General features: G+C 36.5%; 1 protein-coding gene across 1 annotated transcript in view; it reads right to left on the bottom strand.

Annotated features, from left to right (window-relative positions):
- Positions 1-16,067, bottom strand: part of PCDH15 (protocadherin related 15) — a 660,961-nt gene extending 644,894 nt beyond the window's left edge. Inside the window, exons 1-2 of the mRNA XM_044660331.1 lie at positions 15,875-16,067; positions 13,233-13,393 (exon numbers count right to left, since the gene is read on the bottom strand). Coding sequence (XP_044516266.1) covers positions 13,233-13,393; positions 15,875-16,067 — 354 coding nt within the window. The remainder of the gene's footprint in view (positions 1-13,232; positions 13,394-15,874) is intronic.
- Between the last annotated feature and the right edge of the window lie 2,728 nt (positions 16,068-18,795).

Raw genomic sequence — 18,795 nt, 5'->3', positions numbered from 1 at the left:
GTCTTATCTAAAATAAACTTTGGGCCTTTTGGAATCAGACTGACAATTGACTGAGCAATCACCTTCACCAAAGAATAAATTACATTATCAAGATATTAGATGAGAATACTCAAGAAATTGAGAAATTTACTCATGATAATCAATTATGGATGAAAATTGGGACAGAAGTCACATAAGGGTAGGCTGAAAGTGCCTTTCTTTTTGAATAGCTATGTCTCAAACATGGTCTGATCATTGAAATGGTTAACATATTCAGTGGGTAACAATTGAAAAGAAAAAAATGAATACTCTTCCGTATACTAAGAGAAAAGCAGGTGAAAGCTTCATATAGAATTATAGATAATAATACTACAAACGCAATTGTTTATAAGGCCATAGATAAGGTGACTAAGAAAACATAATTTATAATGGCATTTTAACAAAAATACCTGCTGAGAAGAGAGAGATTATTCATAGTTATGTCCATAGTTGCATCTGTTTTAATTGGAGAAGAAAAGTATATTTTCCCACCTTTTCTCACTATTCTCTTAAGGGCCTCACTACCCTTCCAGGCAATGAAGTTGGCACATCAGTGTTATCTCCAACTCACCATTCTCACTTGTTCCTCATATACAATGATGTATGGATTCTGTGCCCTTTCTCACATAATCTTCATCTCCCCATTGAAACATCTGCTACCATTATGGAATCCATTTCTTGCCTAGACTTTGGCAGTAGCTTTCTAATTAGTCATCCTGCTTTGAGTCTCTGCCCATTTGACTCATTCTTCCACAGTTACCATAACAATTTTCCTAAAGGATAGCTTCCACCATGTAATCCTCCTCTTCCTTCATTAAATAAACACCAGTGATTCCCTATAAACTATTCATAGGATCAAAATAAATCATGTTGTTTAACATCTAAAGTTCTTTACATCCAGGACTCTTCTCATTTTTATAGATATATTACAAATTATGACCTTTTCATTTTACCTCACACATATTAAGTATGGCATCATCTTTCCATGTCTTTGCACTGATAGTTAATGTCTAGGATGCCCTTCCTCCTTAAGTCACCTTCTTAGAATCTTTGGAGTACTTCAAGATTCAACTAAATTCTCACCATCTTTATGACATCTTCACTTATCCTCCCCCCATATCTGTCCAGTCACTAATGTCTTTCACTGCAAAGTTATTCTCTAAAAGCATAGCATATTCACTCTCTGTCTGTCTCTCTGTCTCTTTCTCTCTGTCTCTGTCTCTCTCTCTGTTTCTTTCTCTGTCTCTGTCTCTCTGTCTGTCTCTCTCTGTTTCTCTCTCTGTGTCTCTGTATCTCTGTCTCTGTCTCTGTCTCGCTCTCTCTTTCTCTCTGTCTCTCTCGACACAACACCCATACACAAATCACACACATACTTTCACATCCTCTGTTAAGGTGTTTAGGGGAATGAATAAAAAGATGAAATTCATTCCTGGGAATATGAGAGTTCTGTTCATAAGGGAAAAACCCAAGCTATTATTTTGACTAACTCTTACTCTATTTTTCGAGCCCTGTGCCAAGGAAGAAGCATCACTTGTTGAAATGAATCAGCTGTAATGATACCCAAAGTAATCTTTATGTGAATATCATTTTAAACTCACATTACTGATAGAAATCTATAGCAACATGTATTTTAAATAGGATGAAAGAGGACATATGTGAGACTCAGAAAAAAAATAATTTAACTTTCTGAAAATTTACCAAATATAATATGCATTTAAATCTTCAATGTGTTCCTTAATCTTTGAGTTTCAGTTTAATATTAAGAAGTAAAGCCTTTTTGATCCCCTCAATTCAATTTTTTACCATTTACTCCAGTTTTAAATGAGTGCATGTGTGTGAATACGCCAACATTCCATCACTAACATTTACCATAATATGTTCCCTGCTAAGTATCTCATTTGATCCTCACAGCAACCCTGGAAAGTAGGTACTATTATTGTGCATGTTTTACAAATGAGGAAACTGAGATAAGCAGGTCAAATGACTTGTCCACAGTCATACAGAGAAGTAAGCATGGAAGGGCAGATTTAAACTCAGATCTTCCAGACTCCAGGTATAGCATTCTATTTACTCTGACACTTCGCTGACTTTCGGAGGTATTTGAAAGTCAGTACATGTGGATAAGGTATTCTGGCCATCCAATAAACAAATTAACAAGCATTTTTTTTAACTTCCCTATGTGAATCACAGTATTCAGAAAGAGAGGGATCAACCTGATGTATTCTGTCCTGGACAGATTCACCCCTTTTCTTCCTCATTTACTGTAAAGTGTTGCATTCTGCTTATTTCATTTTAATGAGGACATTGACTCCTGAATTCATATAGAGAAGGATAACCATGTTCACTGGAGCATGAAAATAATGTTGTATGCGATTTGACTGGAAGAACTGGAATCTTTAGCCTGGAGCAGGTAAACTTTAGGACAAATGTGAGAACTGTCTTTACATAATTGAAAGGATGCCATAAAGAAGAATGCCTTCTTCCTCATGGGTCCAAAGGATACAAGTTGGAGTTTTCTTTGTGAACTTGAAGAAAGCAAATTTTGGCCCGAAGGTAAGCAATCAGAATACAAGGCTTCTTGTGTTTTTTCCCCTGCAGAGTATTTAACATTACTGCAAAGGACTATGGGATAATTTGAGGCAGCTTTTTGAAGAATTATAGGAATGTATATTCCCAAGGATAACCACACTGCCTAGGGACAACAAAATGGTAATGTCTGTCTAGCTTGCTTAAGTAAACTTCCTGAAATCTGAAATCAGTAGCCAATGTTTTGTCTAGCCTAAAATATTCTAAAGAATATTGTTTTAGTTATTGCAGTTCTAGAATGTATATCACCATTCTTTACCTTGTATGCTTCCAGTACACTCCCAATTCACATGCTTCATGTATTATGCCTAGTGTGTACTACTGTTGCTTCATTTTTGTTTCTCCAATGAATATAACATTTCTTAGCCTTATACAGCTTGATAGAGCAATAATTTTTGAAAATAAGAATTTTTATGTGTTTGACTATCTCCTTTCTCATACCCTCTAGTAAGTACAATGGTTTGACTCAACCAAAAAATGCAGAGAATTGAGTCTGTTCTTTAATCAGAAGGAGATTATAAATTAAGCACAGGGAGGCAGATGGGTAGTTCAGTGGATTGAGAACGAGGCCAAGAGACGAGAGGTCCTAGGTTCAAATTTGACCTGAGACACTTCCCAGCTGTGTGACCCTAGGCAAGTCACTTGACCCCCATTGCTTACCCTTACCACTCTTCTGCCTTGGAGCCAATACACAGTATTGACTCCAAGATGGAAGGTGAGGCTTTAAAAAAATAAAAAAATAAATAAATTAAGCACAAGCAGAATGAATTTCTTTTGGGAACAATGAACTCCTTTTAAACAGAGAGACTTTTAAAGAATATTATATATATAAATATATGTGAATATATATTTATATATAGAATATATTAGATGATAACTTGGGTTATTCTGGTTATTGTAAGGAGGATTCTTGGGAAAAAAACATGTTACTAAATCCCTTCCAATTCTGTGATTCTGTTCTCTGTCAGCTATAGAAAGAGTCTTATTCTGGGGTTCAGGAACATGAGTTTAAATCACTTATCAAGTGCCTATGAGTTGGTAAAGAGATCTTTGTACCTTATTTTCTTCATTTGTACAGGAAAGAGAATAATATGCCTACTGTTTTCCTCACATGCTTGCTACGAGACCTATGTTTTTATAAACTGGAAAGAAATTTAAAATGAGTACCCATTATTCTATTTTCTTCAATGCACAACTTACTATACAAATGTCTTCTNGAGAGAGAGAGAGAGAGAGAGAGAGAGAGAGAGAGAGAATATGTAGGGAACTAGGAAACTCAGTGGATAGAAGACAGAAATCATAAAACAATTTAGCATCTTTTCCAAGAAAACCCCATAGATAATATCATCATTCAATGGTCCACATGCTTACAAAGTGTCAGACATGACTGATCTACTGAAAAACAGATCAGTAGCTAGAACTTTAATGGGACTTGGAATCAGAAAGAACTGAGTTTGGATGCTGACCAGATTAGTAGTTGTGTGGCCTTTGGGAAGTCATTTTGTTTCTCCCAACCTCAACTTTTAATCTGCAAAATGGGGATAATAGTAGCATATATTTCACAGGGTTGTTTTGAGGACCAAGTAAATTAACAAGTGTAAAGAAATTTGCAAACCTTTAAGTGCTATAGAAATGCTAGCTGTTATAGAACAAAAACAATCATGACAGTAAAAATAAAATAATTATGGCAATGATATGGCATAATGAAAAGAACATAGAGTCAGAAGATCTGAGTTCAAATCCCAGCTCTACTCCTTTCTGTATGACCTTGGACAATCTTTTTCTGCTTCTGTTTCTTTATCTATAAAAGGAGTTCAGCTAAGTGATGTCTAAAATGGCTTCCAATTCTAAATCTTAACTTGTTCAAAAGAAATAAACCAAATAGGAAGAGGGGACAGTCATATACACCATTATAGCACAGACATATGTAGAAAGCCATGAATGTGTTCAGGGAAGCACAACTGGATTCTGAAGTCAGAAGGATAAAAACAAAAAGAGAGCCAAATTGCTATCTCAGTGGGAGCATGCTCCTAACATTTTAGTTAAAAAGAACCCATAGATGTTGCTCTTCTCATAAAAAATTGCAAGACATATAGGATTCATGATAGTTAGGTAGCTGGATAAACTTCAGGCCTGGAGTTGGGAGGATGTGAGTTCAAATCTGACTTCAGACACTTCCTAGCTGTATGAATATGGGCAAATCACTTTATCCTGTTTGCCTAACTCTTGACCTTCTGTCTTAGAATTGTTACTAAACCAAGTATAGGGGTTAAAAAATAAAAGAAGAAAAAGAGAAGCAGGAATCAAGAGATAAAAGAAAGTCAACTTTGTCATAAAATGATACAATCTGATCTAGAAGAAAGCTTATTGGTCTTTGACCTCATTTTACAGATGAGAAAATAGGCACAAAGCGAATAAATGATTTTACTAAGATCATGCATTTAATAATTCTCTGAATTAGAACTCAAACTCTAATCTTCATGACTCCATGCCCAGTATCCTACATTGAGCATCCACCTATCTGTTGGAAACCTCATTCCCTAAAAAGGCTGAGAATGTGATGTTTTTTATATTACTTGCTCAATATATTGACTTCTCTGAGGCAGAAGAAGAAAAAATGGAATTATTATTTTTAATTTGATTCTGACTAACAAGGACAGACCAGTTCAGGGTACAGAATGAAAAAGAATCTTGGGAAAGGGTGATCATTTTATCTGGGACATAGAAAAACTGAAGTATTTTTGGAGGAGAGCAACCAAGGTAATGAAGGATATGGAAATATGATCATAGAAAAGGCACTGAGGAAATGTAGAGTGTTTCCACTATAGAAGCATATTTGCTTTTAGGGTTTGTAGTTATATTTATCATTTGTGCAGGTTTTGTAAAGGATACACACTCATAATATATGCTCATACAGCCATATACTCATATACTCATGTATATATATGTACACTTATACATATATTCGTGTAAAGATATACATACATGGATATACATATACTCATACATGTGTGAATATACGTGCATATAAAAACAATCTCATTTGATCCATGCATCAACCCTGGAAGGTAGGTGCTATATACCTATTTCACAGATAAGTGAACTGAGGCAGAAAGGGATTAAGTGACTTGTTTAAAGTCACATAGTTAGTAAATACTTGAAGCAGGACTCAAACTCTATTCTTCCTCATTCTAAGTTCAATGATCCTCCATTCCACTTAGCTAACTACTAAGATTTAGTTTAGATTCTTTTTTTGGGGATGGTTATTATTATGCTTGAATCAGAGCTATGATTTCACTTATATAGTCAAGTTATGGCAAGAACATTCTCTATTAAAGCAGGTCAGCGCCTGCTCTAAACCTTATAATTTGAGGAATTGTCTCTGGCTCTGGAAATTTATGCCATGATTACTACCACTCATCTCAGATGTGTCAGAGACTACATAGAACCCAGGGCTTCTGAAGCTGAGTCTCTTTCCCAATACATTTTGTCAAGCTTCCTCTAATCAGAATGTTAGTATTTTTCAATCATTTGAAACACTATTTTGTATAAGAGAGATTAGATCTAATGTGTGTACTTTAAGAGGATAAAACTTGGTCCAATGGTTGGCAAAGAGGGAAACAGGTTGATACCTGTGTGGCCCAATATGACCAGCAAGAGCAGGATTATATTAATTAGAACCATCCAGAAATTGAATATACTATATTAGAGAGAGTCCATAGTATAATGTAGAATGATGGACTTGGAGTTAGGAAAACCTGGGTTCAAATCTTTCTTCTGATACTAAAGACCCTGGGAAAGTCATTCATCTCTGAGATTGCTTCCTTATTTTAAGCACCATTGGATAGAGCAATGGACTTGGAATCAGAGAAAGCTGGACACAAAACCAGCTTTAGATAGTTGCTAACTCTGTAATCTTAAGAAATTCCCCTAATTTCCCCTTACCTCAGTTATGGAATGAGAGATCTGTAAAATGGAGATAATAATAGCACCCATCTCCTATAGTTCCTTTATGGATAAAATATGACAATATGTGTAAAGCACTTTGAAAATCTTAGAGTAATATGCAATTATAAGCTATTGACAGCATTATTTAAGACATGGGGACAATGAAACATCATGTTCATTGGAAATATCCTATAATGTGCTTTTATAACTATCGAGTGCTACAGAAATACTAGGGCTGACTTCTGTGTCCTTGGAAGTGTTCAAAGTAGAGACAGGATACTATCATTTTTAGACAGAGGATTCGTGCTTTGAATAGAAGGTTTGGCTTTGTGATTTCTTAGGTCTCTTAGTCCATGAGTTTGTGTAGTTTAATGGTTTCACAGCGTGATTGTTACATATTTCAACACAAATCTGAGACAACATACATATGGTGTGGTAATCTTAGGCACCTGCTCTTCAGGAGCAACCATATGAATGATTATCTTTCTTATGCCTCAGTTATCATCATTGTAAACTAAGGGGTTGTTCTAAATGACTGCCAGACCTTTTTAAGATTTAGGTCTTTGTGGCCCTAATAGTTTGCCTAAATTTTGGAGAAGATGGCCTCTGAGGGCCCTTCTAGCTCTATTTTTGTGCTCTAATAATAAATAGCTTGTAAATATTGCATGAAAAATATCTAAAACCATTCCATTATCATTCTTATCCCACTTGCACTGATATTATTAGGACAGAAATGTCATAGCTCTTGCAAAGAGAAGATTGACATTTTTGGTATAATGAGTCACCAAATAGTGCACCCCATACATTAGGAATATCCGGGACCCTTGACAGGGTAGTCGCTCCATAGTCCAGTTCCCTCCTCCCATCTCTGTTAGCCTAGATAGTACACAGAAGGCAATAAATTCTTAACCTAATGGTTCAGAGCTGAAGGCAAGAATTCCCCATGGCTAATATATAACAGACACATTGTAGTCTGATGTTAGAATAGATTCCACTCTGCTGTATGGGATGACTGTAAATATGCCAATTGTAGTTCTACTAAGTAGATTAGTGAGAGGTTAGGGACACTGAAATGCTTAGGAATGCTGAGGAAACTGCAATTTGTCTGTCATAGCTAAAGGCAAAAAAAGGCATTGTATTTTAATTTTCTCTAATTCTCTTTAATTGTTTTATTCAGTCAACACAGAAAAACATACACGCATAATTTTGAAGTAACTAATTGCACAACTATCTTTCATATATGGCCAGATGAATAAACTGTTTTACATTATTTCATATGAATAATATCCAGCAATGTAGAGGAAACATCTTTTTTTATTTTTATTTTTCAAGAATCAAAAATTTAAAAGGATTCTCACATTGAGAATTTATTGAGGTGATAAATGTCGACTTAGCAGCTCTTTCCAAACTATTAGAAGAGAAATAAAGAAATTTCTAATGATCTATGGAGGACATTGATTTCCTGTCCTTCGAAAACACAATTCTTTGGAAGTGAAGATAAAAATGTATTCTTGTCATCAATTTTAGTCCAAGTGTATCCAGTCCCCAAAAGTAGGGATATTCCTTGCTATGCTTTCCTTCTATTCTATTTTGGAGGTTTTTTTGCCTTTCTTAATATCTATAGTAAATGAATAATATGAAACTATTTGCAAATGAGAAGACAATGGAGAGGAGATACCATCTTAGGAAGAGAAGAGAGATCAGAAGGGGAAAAGAGGGAAGTAGAGATGAGATAATGGGATGAAATGGAGAACTAAAGAAATAAAGGTACCTCAGATACTTAAAAGAAGAAGAGCTATTTTACTGAGTGCTAATACATTTTTGGGGTCTTTTGTTCCCTAAAGAGATGATAAAGATTGAAATTACAAAGAGGCTTTTGGAAGAAATATATAAATGGACAGATCTTCACTTTATGAGGAATGATTAAAGGAACTTAGGGGTATCTAAGGTCATGAGAACAGCTTAAAATTCTTTAGGAAACTTGCTCAGAATTATTTATGAAGTATAAAATATTTTTGTGGTGGGCATCGGGGTCCCCCAGTACACCCCAAATTCCTAGAGACACCACAGGTCATAGATTACATGAAGAATTCACCTTGTAGGGCTGGAAGCTGAACAAACATAGGGTCCTCTACCTCTAAGCTTTGGATATATTTACATGAGCCTTAAGATAAGGATCTGAACATGAGGGGATACCTCATGTTACATCTCAAACATATTCAGTTTCTCCAGATAACTTACCCACCTTTATGATTCCTACATCTCAAATACCACTTATGACCCAAACACCCTGAGGTTTCTCAAGACAGGTAATATGATCAGGATTTATAAAGAATGTGTACATGTGCTTTGGCCCCAGACCCACCTCTATGATCAGGATGCCATAAAGGATGTATGCTTAGACCCAAAGGCACCTATTCTGTTACCTATTCTTCCCTGATTGTGCCACTTGTTCATTCTCATTGCTCATCCTCTTTCCCATCATTCCTTTCCAAGTCACTTAGACTCCATCCCTTTAGGATATAAAATCCTGAACTTTTCTCTGTTAAGGGAGGCAGTTGGTCCTGCATGCTGCCTCCCAACCATTCAAGCTAAATAAATCTCTCTAAAGGGTTTCCACTGGAGTCTGTCATTCTTTTTGTTTAAAACCCTTACCTTCTGTCAATACTGTATATTGGCTCCAAGGCAGAAGAATGCTAAGGGCTAGGCAATGGAGATGAAGTGACTTGTCCAGGGTCACCCAGCTAGGAAGTATCTAAGGACAGCTTTGAACCTAGGACCTCCTGTCTCTAGGCCTGGCTCTCAATCCACTGAGCCACCCAGCTGCCCCCAAGGAGTCTGTCATTCTTGAAAGGGCACCCTCCCTGGACCAAGGATTAATCTTCAGTTCCCCACAACATTTTGAGAAATAAAAAACATTCTTAATGAGACAGTTGTATAAGTTAAGAGTGCTTAAAGTCATTGAGGAAATGTGTTACAGAAAAAGAGAAAGGATTGAAAAAATTTTTGACTACAAACCCAGAATTTAGGGTTGGTAGAAAAGACAGAAGAACAGGTTACAATTGTTGTGAATCAAATAAAAATTATTTTAACAGTGATTCACGGATTATCATTGGATTCAGTGTAATGGAGTAGAAAGAATCTAGGTTCCACTTCCAGCTCTGAGTCTTACTACATGTGTGAACTTGAGGAAGTTACTTCTCTGTATTCTCCTCAGTTTCCTCATCTGTAAAGTAAGGGGCTGGAATAGATATATAGAGATGTATTTTTCTATGAATTTATGGTCATTGACTGCCTTGATCTTAGATTAAATAATGAGTTGAATTACGCTTTGGGATATTTGGGGACTTTAAGAGAAACTCACTTCAGTATTGATGGAAATTTATGCTTTGTAATTAGCATCCATAGTCATGAATTTATACAGATGAATAAATTATTTTAAAGCCTGAACATGTAAATTTGATAAAAAATGACAGTAATACGAAAGTAGGATATAGTTCAATTTTCAAACAGCATCATAGAGAATAACTGATTTTATTTTCAGTTTGGGATATAAATTTGCAATTCTATTCATTCAAGAAAAGACTCAGGAAAAGATGAGGAAGATTGGAAGAGATGACCAATAAACTTCCTTCCACCTCAGAATCTATGACCAAATGATTTGTTTATTTTGGTTACTTGACAAAAATCTTTCACCTGGATGCATTCTTTAGCCATCCTAATAGAATGAGGTCCATTGATCCCAGATCCTGGTTCTTTAGGAAGAGGATTTATAGTATCTTAATGTGTAAATACATCTCCTTACTCCATTGCAAAAGGTAGGCTGACCAAACTGTACAATTGTCTGCAATTCACCCTAGTAGACTGGCCCCCAAATCAGATTTATAGGATGCAAGTTTTTCAATGTAATAAATATTCTTCAAAGTGCTTTGCTGAATCTGGAAAAATTTTAAATAAGCCAAGAAGCCTGGTCCAACCAGGAAACAAGAAGCAAAGGGCCAGAACTGGGATTGTACTGTCCCATTTGTTTTCTGCTTCATGATCACAGAAAACCACCTAGACAAGCAGTATGTATGAATATTCAAAAATATTGTTAGCATAAGCAACTTGTCCAGGGTCATACAAGGAATAAGGAGAAGAGCTGAGCTGTTCAAACTTAGTTCTTCAGGTTCTAAATACAGCATTTTTCTACAGCCGTTACTTGCATTATAGTGGATGAAGCTCAAAAAGTATTATTCTAAATAACCAAATTTATCCCCATGTCATGGTGATTTATGTTTCTCTAATTTTAACATTTCCAAGTCTAGTTTCCTCCTAAATCATGGTTTCTTCAGTTGAGGTGTGTGGCCACCTGGATATGAAAATAGTAGGAGCTCACTATGGGCAAGTAGTTTTCTCTAAAACCAAACTGGTCACCTTCAGCTCTAGATTTCTGTTACCAGGTCAATAGGTGGTCACCAATCCCAAACCATTTTGCAAATAGTTCAAACATATTGAGCTAGAGAATTCCAATTTGTTTTCACTAAGAAATCTCAAGTGCTGAGTGGACTGAAAGGATATTGAAAGGATAAACAATTTGACCAGCGTCACTGTGTAGTTAGAATTTTGTACCCCAGGACTCCATTTCCCAGAATCCCACTATAGTCCTCAAGTTGTGTCCTTATATTTTGGAGATAATGTTTCTGTAACCCTTCCTGCTCTCTTCAACTTGAGAAAAATTCTCTTTACTCAGGTTCTTTCTATTTCCTCTACTTCAAGTGATTATTAATAAATCTTAAAAATATAATACTTGGAGTTATTAGATATTAATTTTAATCTTATATCACATAGGTTCTGTAAATTTGAAGAAATATTTATCTCTTCATCTGCTTTTGTATAATGAGCCCAATCCTGTCTTTCCCTTCACCAGAAATTATCTTTTGAATTATATTTTCCTCTTCTTCTAACCCTGGATCTATACTGAATGACTGTGGGGTAAGACTTTTAATTTCTTTGGAAGTATTTACTTCATATATGTTCTGGAAATATCCACATGTATATAGTGCTTTGTTTGGTTGTTTTGTTCTCAGTTGTATACATGTGTCTTTGAAGGAAACAATAATTCCATTCTTTGTTTTGTATCCCCAGTGGGTAACACAATGACTGACTCAAAATAATGTTTAATAATGAAAGTATAAGCCTTGCTTTCTTCATTATGACACTAAGGATAAGAAAAATACTCATAGTACTGCTCCCACTGTGTTGTGGTATTAGATAGAAATGCTAAAAGTGCTATGTAAATATCAACTATCATCATACTCCTCACTGTCATCATAGTGCTGACACCAGCAGCAGCACCCCTACTACCACCACCTCTGCCACCATGTTCATTGGCACTACCATCACTATTCTCTTCGAAATGAGGATTCCATCAGTTTGAGAAGCTCACTAGTATTGAAGATTTCCTCTCTATCCCATGTTCCTCAATATTCCCCAGACTAACTTGAATATATAGAAATGTGTTGTATTCATCACCTTCAAGAGGTATTTTTCCGATAACTCTTTTCCCATTTGGGCTTTGCAGGCTGGAGTTCTTAATTTTGTATTCAATTTTATGGGATATAGTCTGATGCAGTGGTAGAACTGTCATGAAATCACTATTCACATCTCAGTTTCCTATTTAATGGATTATTATCTTGGCCAAGTTTATTACTTTTTCTGGGTCTCTATTCTGTTATTCATAAAGTGAGGGAATTATATTGGATGAAGCTGGAGATCTCTTTTAGAACTAAATCTCTCATCCTAGTATTCGCTTAGAGTATTCCTTAGCTAATTAACATTAACATGTGGAGTAGGTAAGATTTCTTTAAATTTATGGAACTAAACAGAAAATCTAAACAATCAAAAAAATAACACGGACTATACATTCTCTTCATTTTTAAAAGAAGATGAGGAATCTGATAGCCCTAGGGAGTTTATTAGATGAATTATGTGACAAGTAACACTATTACCATTAGAGCTCAGATAATAAGCCTGGATCTCCTGAGTCTGAGTTCAGGGATTTTCCTATTCCATCCCAGTTCTTCTGGGAACTATTTCTTTGATCTTGTCCTGCTTCCACCAATGTAAGTTTACCTACCTGTATGACTAAGAGGATCTTGAGAAACCCTTTAAAAATGTCTTTCACCTAATCAACCTAATCCTTAGGTTAACCTCAAATTGAATAGCTCTGATTTTATCCAGCCTGGACCTCAGAATACAGACACAAAGCTCTCCTTGAAGCTGAACTGAAAGTATCAATAAATTGGTAGGGTCCATCTGAGAGGTTGACTCTTTGGTTTTGACTTTCAAGAATCCAGGCTCCCCTGAAATCTATGATTAAAATACTAGAAAAAGACTTGATATCATTAAAAAATGTAAAAGTTATAATATATTTCCAAAGACAGTGACAGATTTTGTACCTAACTAAATTGGTTAAAGCTCTCCTATCCATTTTTATGAATGTCATTAGTCTATTTCCACAGATCAAAAGAGAACATCACTGTACCTCTGGTCTCTCATTCATTACTCATTGCTTATTTATTTTAAGGTCTTGAAATTTGTTTCCCACATTCAATATCTGGCCTTTTGCAAATGTTCTAGATCTCTAGGGAGGGAAAATGGGATTAAGAGAAAAGAGAGTACAAAAGAAAACAACTAACATCTCTGTCCAGGACTCTGCCGGTGCTATTTAGGAAAAGCATCTGTTTGACTGGATCCAACATCACCCAGTAATCCGTGTTGTCCTTTAATGAGAGTTCAATGGTAGGATTGGGTCCCCCAGCTGTCCCTTTGATGAGCATGTTGTCCACGATGATTGTACCTGAAAGCATAAAAAAAAAGGAATCTGCTTAAAACCACCCTACGCTGACTGATTCTTAGTAAATTCCACAGCATTTCAACAAGTGATGAGATGTTGATCTCTTTTTAGGCAGAAAATTTGGAACATTTATTTCAAGAGTTGGCTTGATAGTATTCACTGTGGGAAGGAAATATGATGATAAGAAAATACACAGAAGAGATTTATTTCAGAGGAAAAAGTGGGCATGTGAGAGGATAGAGGAGCAGGTATTTAGTCAGAGAATTAGATCTCCCATACCTTGGCCTTCAATCCTATTTATATGATGAGTTTATCTTCTTCACTTTCCATCCTCCTACCTCCACAGGAGTTATCATTCAATCTTATCATGAACAAAAAGAAACACCAGTAATAAGAAAGGCTGGTATTTCAATTCACTCAGTAAAGCTTCTGATATAGAGATTCAGAAGGGAAAAGAAGATAAAAGATAAAAAAAATAGTTGAGTCTTCCCACAGTGAGAGCTGCTGCCTTATTTTTTCCCCTTACCCTCAAGCAAATCCTTAAAAGTAAATCTAAATGTTCTTTATGTCCACCTGCTGGATGGTGGGTGGCTTCTCAAAAGTTAATCATTGCATATGGTTCTCTTTCAAGGTGATTGCAATGGTGACTATCTAGGCAATAAGTGGCTCACTCTCAGGTAGAAATGGGAAAAAATATTAATTCTCCTCTTGCCACTAAATAGAAATGATGTTTCTTTAAATTCCTGTTTCGTGAAGATGGCTTCAAAGGATTGGGGGAGGTTAGCCCAAAGAACTGACTGAGTGGGAAGATGCTGGCAACTGGATTCAACTATTTTGTTTTTCTGACTTTCATAAAGAAGAGAGATTAGGCTTGTTCTCCTTGATCCCAGAGGGCAGAAAAAGGAGTAATATATGGATATTACAAAGAAATAAATTCAATTGCTACAAACAAACTATTTAGCCTTATCCTGTACTGCTCTGCAATGTCTAAGGCTACCTGGAACATTGTTTTGTGTTGTTTTTAAAACCATTTTTCACTGACATGTGCACATGTAGTGTAATTTTTCCTGCTAACAATGTAAGCTTCATGAAGTCAGAGACTGCTTTATTTTGATTGACTTATCAATCATTTAGTCAATCAATCAATAAGCATTTATAAGCCAGGGATCAGTATAATCACTGGAGAAACAGAACCAAAAGTAAACTGGCCTCAAGAATCTTATTTTCTAATTTGGGAGCAAACATATACATCTGTAGTATTATGTAAGACAGAAAAAAGGAGACAGAAGATAATTCTATGTAGGAAGGGGGTACTAGCAGTTGGAGTTTGGGGCAGATCAGTTTAAAGTTAATATTGGCGATATTAGCATGTGAAGGGAGTAGTGTACACATGGCTTTCTCTAGATAGTGGAATTGAACTGAGTTTTGAATTTCTAGTACTTCCCCTAGAACACAGCAGCATTGAAAATTCTATTGAAGTTTGAATGAATTAATGAATTGATGATCAAAAAAAAAATGAGCCTGAGTAGGTGTCCTTAAGTAGAATGAACTATTTCCTCATGGAATATCTTTGAGTGAAGGCTGGGATGCCTGGCCCACAGTTTGTTCTTAGCCAATGTTTACTGACTTTATTAGAAAGAACTATATAAACATAGGGGTTGGAGTTGATGCCCACTTAGGTCCCTTCTAGCTCTCAGATGTTTGGAGGCTGTTGTTAAAAGAAAACTAACCTAGAGCAAGTGTTCTCCATTGGGTCTTTTTTATTACTTATATTCCATATAAAAGGGATATGGCACTAAAAATGAAAATATAACCTCTTCAAGACACTAAAGTAAATTGTGAACATCCAGGGAATTCACTGCCTGAGGATATCAGGCAAGAATATATTTACAGTATATAAATAAAAATTTGCTCTTGAAAAATGCCTGAGTGAAAAATCAATCTTAAAGCCACTAACCTAATCTGGAGTTGGGGGATAAAACTTCCTCTGAATCCTGAGCTAGAAGAGGCAGGTTTGTCCCACATCTCTTTAGAAGTCGGCTGCATGCTACAGTAGGAATGTATGGAGTCTGAGAGCTTAATATTGAACCCTGCCTTGGTTTTTTTGATTCTTTGGAAGGCCAGTTTCTCTGTCTTTAAAGTGAAGCTGTCGTACTTCATGATCTCCAAGGCCCTTGAGCACAGAATCCTATGATCAGAAAATATATGTTTTTTCATATATTTCCCACATCTATTCTAGAGTTTTCCCCATGCAACACCATAGATGGGAGCACTTTTGCTTTTAATATTCTTTAATATTGTAAGGAAAAGTTTGCAAAGGACAGTTTGGAATGTTGAAAATGTAAATGATTGACATGAGCAAAAGTTGAGACCAGGAGCAGAGGCTTGTGGGAAAAAACAAACAAACCAATAAACAAAAAAAAAAACCTTGGAGGAGGTCTTTGTCTCAAGACTCTAGTGGGAGATGGAGGACTTTTGCCAGACCTCTGGATTTAGTCGTGGCTATCTGGAGGTTTCCCTGGCTATCTTCATACTCAAAAGACCTGTTGTTGTTCCTGATTTCCACTTCAATCATCAAAGAAGAGTTTTGACATTTGCTAGTGGCTAAAAGGGGTCTGTAGACCCAGGAAGTCACTGAGCCAACCACAAAGACTCTGTCTTGTCCTTTGCAGTTCATGAGAGACCCTTTATCATCCTATTTAATCTGTTAGCTTAGTTTGTTTATAAGATATAGGAGAGAGTGTAGGAGAGGATTCCTGGTCAAAGCTGACTGACTTGACCAGGGAAGATGGACCCTTTTACATCATGGTAGAGACTTCCTCACTCATTCTAGTTCATAATTACAATAAACCAACCTTTATTATCAGCAGTCAAATCAGTGTGTTCCTATTGGGGAGGAGAGGGAAGAAAAGGGAATTGGGGAATGCTGTCTATCAAGCTTTGGCTATGCAAAGTCCAAGGCTGTCAGTCATTCAGCTCTACCTCGACAGGGCTGGGTTCAGAAAGGGTTTCCTTGGGGTCCAAGCATTTCAGGTAAGTCCTGGAGATCCATCAATTCTAATTCCAAAGAGGTCCCTTATCTTTCCACTGGTACCTGTCCATCTCTGTTAGCTACACCCCTTTACAGAGATAACCTCATCCTTCCCTCCAAGTAAGGTGAAGAGACTCCCCCAGATAGGCTTCATACACACAAGCCCTATCTGATCAAACTAATAACTTGGGGTCTCAAATAATAATTGTTGCAATATATGATCTCATCAATACAGGCATTCTCACCAGGGATGTACATAATAGCCCATCCTTGCCTACTCAATCATGTCCTCCCAAAGTTCTCTACAGGAAATCTATCCAATATTATGAAAGCCTGCTTTGCTCAACTTCTTCTCTCTCTGCTCCTAAGAAAGGAATATATGGGTTTTCTAGTGGTTGTCTTATAGCCTTACAATGGGATGGACATTTATTTGGTATTATATGAATTATTGATGCTATTTTTATACTATCTTAAAAGAAAAATCTATCATTTAAAGTGAATCCATTAAAAATGCTGAGCATTCTGGCTTTTTATTGTATCCTTTCTAAATACAGAGGTTTTCTTTTAAATCACATATTCTAAATAACCACATCGCTTCCCCTTCCCCTTTACAAACATCACTCAAAGCATCTCCTCAGAGAGGGAAGAGCACTTGTTCGTAGCTGGCTTCTCTGAAAGATCAAGTCACTAACCTACAGATGAAACACCTGAATGTGCAGATAAGAGGCTGAAGACATTTTCAAGTCAAATCCCAGGGAGACCCCACCGTGCCCTTGCCGGTGAGTTATGCACATGTCTGCATGTCTATCCTTGGACATGGTGTTTTCTCTGGCTTTCAGGATGAGTGTAATTAGCAAATTACATGGAACTCTCTGTTCCAGGAAAACAAAACCAGCATTGAGGACACAGAGACTGCTGGTTGGGAAAGTCTATGTCTATGGGTCTTTTATGCACGGAAGCTTGTGCTTGAGAGTTCCTCTCTTCACCCATACCTGCATGATTTATTCAACATACAACATGACATACACATATATCTGTGTATAAAGAGAGAAAATGACAGGGATAAAGGGAGAGAGCTTTATTTGAAAAAAATGAACTAAAATAGAACTACTTCAACAATCATCCCTTTTAAAAGCCTTACCTTCTGCCTTAGAACTATGTTCTATGTATTGGTTCTAAGGCAGAAGAGCAGTAAGGACTAGGCGATGAGGGTTAAGTGACTTGCCTAGGGTCATACAACTAGGAAGTATCTGAGATCCAATTTGAACCCAGAACTTCCTGTCTCTAGGTCTGGCTTTCTATCCACTGATCTGCCTTACAGCCCCCAAACAATCAATTTAAGTACAAATAAAATGGTTTGAAAATATTCAAGCTGAAAATATATTTGTCTATATATCAATATCTATTTACCTAACATTTGTCTATCCGTCTATCTATCTATCTATCTATCTATCTATCTATCTATCTATCTATCATCTATCTATCTATCTATCTATCTATCTATCTATCTATCTATCTATCTATCTATCTATCTATCTATCTATCTATCTAACAAACATTTCTGACTCTGTTTACTGTTGTGAGGAGGATTATTTAGTTATTATTTAGGAGACCTAACAGGAAGAGCTGGAGAATTCCAAATGGAATGGGGAAGCAAAAAGTGTGCCTTGCTCTCTGAGATGGACTCCATGGTGTTTGGGACAAGTTGCAACTGACCCTAGGAGACCTCAGATTTCCAGAGATCCTGAAGGATGACTGACACCTTCTTGTGGGAGATTTTTGGTAGAGACTATTAATCCCAACCTGAGTTGCAGGTTAATTTGGGCTGGGTTAACTCCCAGAATCTACCCACCTGAAAGAGCACTGCTAGTGGTCCTGGAGGAGCTGGTACATTGCTGGAGTGAGTCTGGACTCTGCTGTGAGGATACCCACTTCAGTCCTGCTATTCTCTGGGCTCTGCCTGGCTTAGATCTTAGATGAGTGTAGATAAGTCCTTCCCCTGACCCTGTGGTTTGCCCTTAGACTGAAAGTGTAGAAACCCCTATTCCCATCCTTTACCAGAGTTTCCTTAATTAAAATTGTTATAAACTCTCTTGCCATTTGCCTGCTAGTTTTCATAGGCCACATACCATTAGCAAGTTAGACAGGAAGTTAAGAGGAGAATACTTGGATGGGTCAAAACAGTTATTTTCAATAATAAGAAGGGCTGAAGGGTGGAACAGGGATTGAAATTGTTCTGATGGGCTCTACATGACAGAAGCAGACAGGACAAAAGTGTGGAAATTCCCAAAAGAAAATTAAGTTTTAAGGTAAGTATACAGATAGTTTTGTAGCCAGAAAGCAGAGACTCATAACTAACAGCTTGACAGCATCA

Source organism: Gracilinanus agilis, chromosome 2 (genome assembly GCF_016433145.1).
Source record: "Gracilinanus agilis isolate LMUSP501 chromosome 2, AgileGrace, whole genome shotgun sequence".
In the NCBI taxonomy this organism is placed as follows: Eukaryota; Metazoa; Chordata; class Mammalia; order Didelphimorphia; family Didelphidae; genus Gracilinanus; species Gracilinanus agilis.
Note: the sequence above shows the minus strand (reverse complement) of the source record. Positions and strands in the feature narration are given on the sequence as shown.